General features: G+C 52.0%; 1 protein-coding gene across 1 annotated transcript in view; it reads right to left on the reverse strand.

Moving 5' to 3' along the window:
- Positions 1–2167, reverse strand: part of LOC103377404 (F-box protein At3g58530-like) — a 3797-nt gene extending 1630 nt beyond the window's left edge. The window contains exons 1-8 of the mRNA XM_008308203.2: positions 2098–2167; positions 1796–2019; positions 1464–1706; positions 1289–1387; positions 902–1095; positions 639–813; positions 402–558; positions 65–218 (exon numbers count right to left, since the gene is read on the reverse strand). Coding sequence (XP_008306425.1) covers positions 65–218; positions 402–558; positions 639–813; positions 902–1095; positions 1289–1387; positions 1464–1706; positions 1796–1802 — 1029 coding nt within the window. The 5' untranslated portion in view covers positions 1803–2019; positions 2098–2167. The remainder of the gene's footprint in view (positions 1–64; positions 219–401; positions 559–638; positions 814–901; positions 1096–1288; positions 1388–1463; positions 1707–1795; positions 2020–2097) is intronic.
- Between the last annotated feature and the right edge of the window lie 6 nt (positions 2168–2173).

Consider the following 2173-nt stretch of genomic DNA (forward strand, 5'->3'; position numbering starts at 1 on the left):
ACCTGGACCAAACCTGGACACGTGAACTCGTGTTGAGTCAGACCTGATCCAGCAGTGAACTCACCTGTAGGTGAGTCAGACGGATGATGAGTTCAGCCACTCCCTGACTGGTGACGGCCGTTCGGTCCAGACACAGATCTTCCAGCGCCTGCAGGCCGCACAGAGACGGAAGCCCTGCATCTGTCACGTGAGTGTTGCTTAGTGACAGCCTCCGCAATCTTTAAAAAAAACAAACAAATCACAGTGTAAATGTTTTGGTATTGACACTGACGTGATGGTTTGGTGATTGGTACTGATTGTGATCCTCTCTGCGTTTCTCACATGACTCCAGTGCCTGTGGGCACTGCACAGACAGAGGAAAGACCTATGGAATTCCATCCCTAAAGTTTTACGCCACTCACTTGGTCAAGGTGGACAGAGACTGGACTCCTGTGTCAGTGACTTGTGTGTAGTCTGTCAGGTCCAGCTCTGAGAGCAGAGACAGAGCAGAGAGATGGGACAACCCACTGTCGCTGACCGTGTGACGTCCAGGGAGGACCAGGTGAGTCAACTTCAGACCTGGAGAAGAAGACGGAGAACTTGACTGTAATCTCAGGTTCATCCTGGACACTTTGGCTTCAGCTCACACTTCTACCGACCTGCGATTATCTGCAGGGCGTCGTTGCCATCGGTGACGGGAATGTCGGCTAAAGTGAGGAAGGTCAGAGCAGGCAGCGTGGCCAGGCACCTGAGTGACGCCTCGGACACACCGGTCCGGTCCAGGTTCAGTGTCTGCAGACTGGACAGCTCTGCTAAAGCTGAGACATCTTTAACCTTTAAAGAAAAGACGAAGAAAAGGGTTGACCACGGCTGACGAAAATTAGATCCTACACCAAGACCGACATCAGCAGAGCTACTGCACCTTTGTCTGCTTGATGCTGAGCAGTCGCAGCTGCGGCACACAGGTCGGCAGGACCACCAGGGTAGCCTCTGTCACAGCTGTCTGGTTCAGGCTGAGGTGAGTCAGGCAGGGTGGAGCAGTCTGGAGGTACATCACCATCCCAGCGTCAGTCACTCTGGTCTGGTCCAGCAACAAGGAACTTATTCTCCTCAGACCTTCAAAGATGGAGAGGGAAAATAAACAGATGCAAAAAAAAAAAACAGGACAAGGCAAATCCTGACAGGAAGTAGTAAACGGAGAGCAGCTTATGTTGGATTGAGCGCATTCCTGTGTGTCATTGTTACTACTGGAGCAGTGTTACGTAATGTGCTGTTAGTCTGAGCCTGGTTTACAAACAGAAGGTCTGACCTGTGATGTGCTGCAGGCAGGCATCGGTCAGTTTGTTGCAGGAGGCCAGGTTTAGGTACTGGAGTTTGACAAGGCTGGACAGGGTGGACAGACCGGAGTCTGAACAGAAAAAAAAAATTAAAAAAGATCACAAACATTGATGAAAGTTGAAAAAGGACAGACAGTTGTACTGTACCGGTGATGAGCGGTGAGTTGACGAGACTCAGATGTTTAAGAGCAGGAAAGGCCCTCAGCTGCCTCAGCAGCTCATTGGTGGAGTAAGGATAGGAGTTGAGGACGATCTTCTGCAGCGGGCAGCCAAAGAACAGCTCCAGGGTGCGTGGGCGAAGGACCATTTCACGGGACATGTGGTTGAGCAGAAGCTCGGCCAGCTCCGAGGTCAGACCTGCCATGCTGCTGCTGTACTGCATGCTGGGAGCTGACAAAGTGACGAGGAAACAGTGAAAGTCATTTGTCTAGACTAAAAAGAAAAAAAAAATCCCCAGAGCCCATTTCTCCTTTTCTCACCAGTCATGAGATGCACGGTTGCAGAGGTAGCCAAGGCACATAAGGACGGAACACTGGGTGTCCTAAAGGGTCTCTTGGGAGGCGAGGGTTGCCCCGGGGAGGCATTGGGTTCATCTTGTTGCGCGGCCCGTTGGAGGCGCTCTACCGCAGCCTGACCTGCAGCTACAGGAGCGACTCGACCTCCTGCGTCCTCCGGCTCTCCTTGGTTCTCCTCTGGAGCCTCCCTGAAACATATGCAGCAGACCGTCGTTCAGAAAGGTGCTAAAGGTCCCGTGTAAAAACATACTGATCCAAATAATCACCTGAGTCGATTGCCTTGGTCTGGCCAGTGGTGCCTGGGCTGGAATCCTCCTCGGATTCTGTTCTCTGGGAAGAAAG

This window comes from Cynoglossus semilaevis, chromosome 3 (assembly GCF_000523025.1).
Source record: "Cynoglossus semilaevis isolate Cse_v1.0 chromosome 3, Cse_v1.0, whole genome shotgun sequence".
NCBI lineage: Eukaryota > Metazoa > Chordata > Actinopteri > Pleuronectiformes > Cynoglossidae > Cynoglossus > Cynoglossus semilaevis.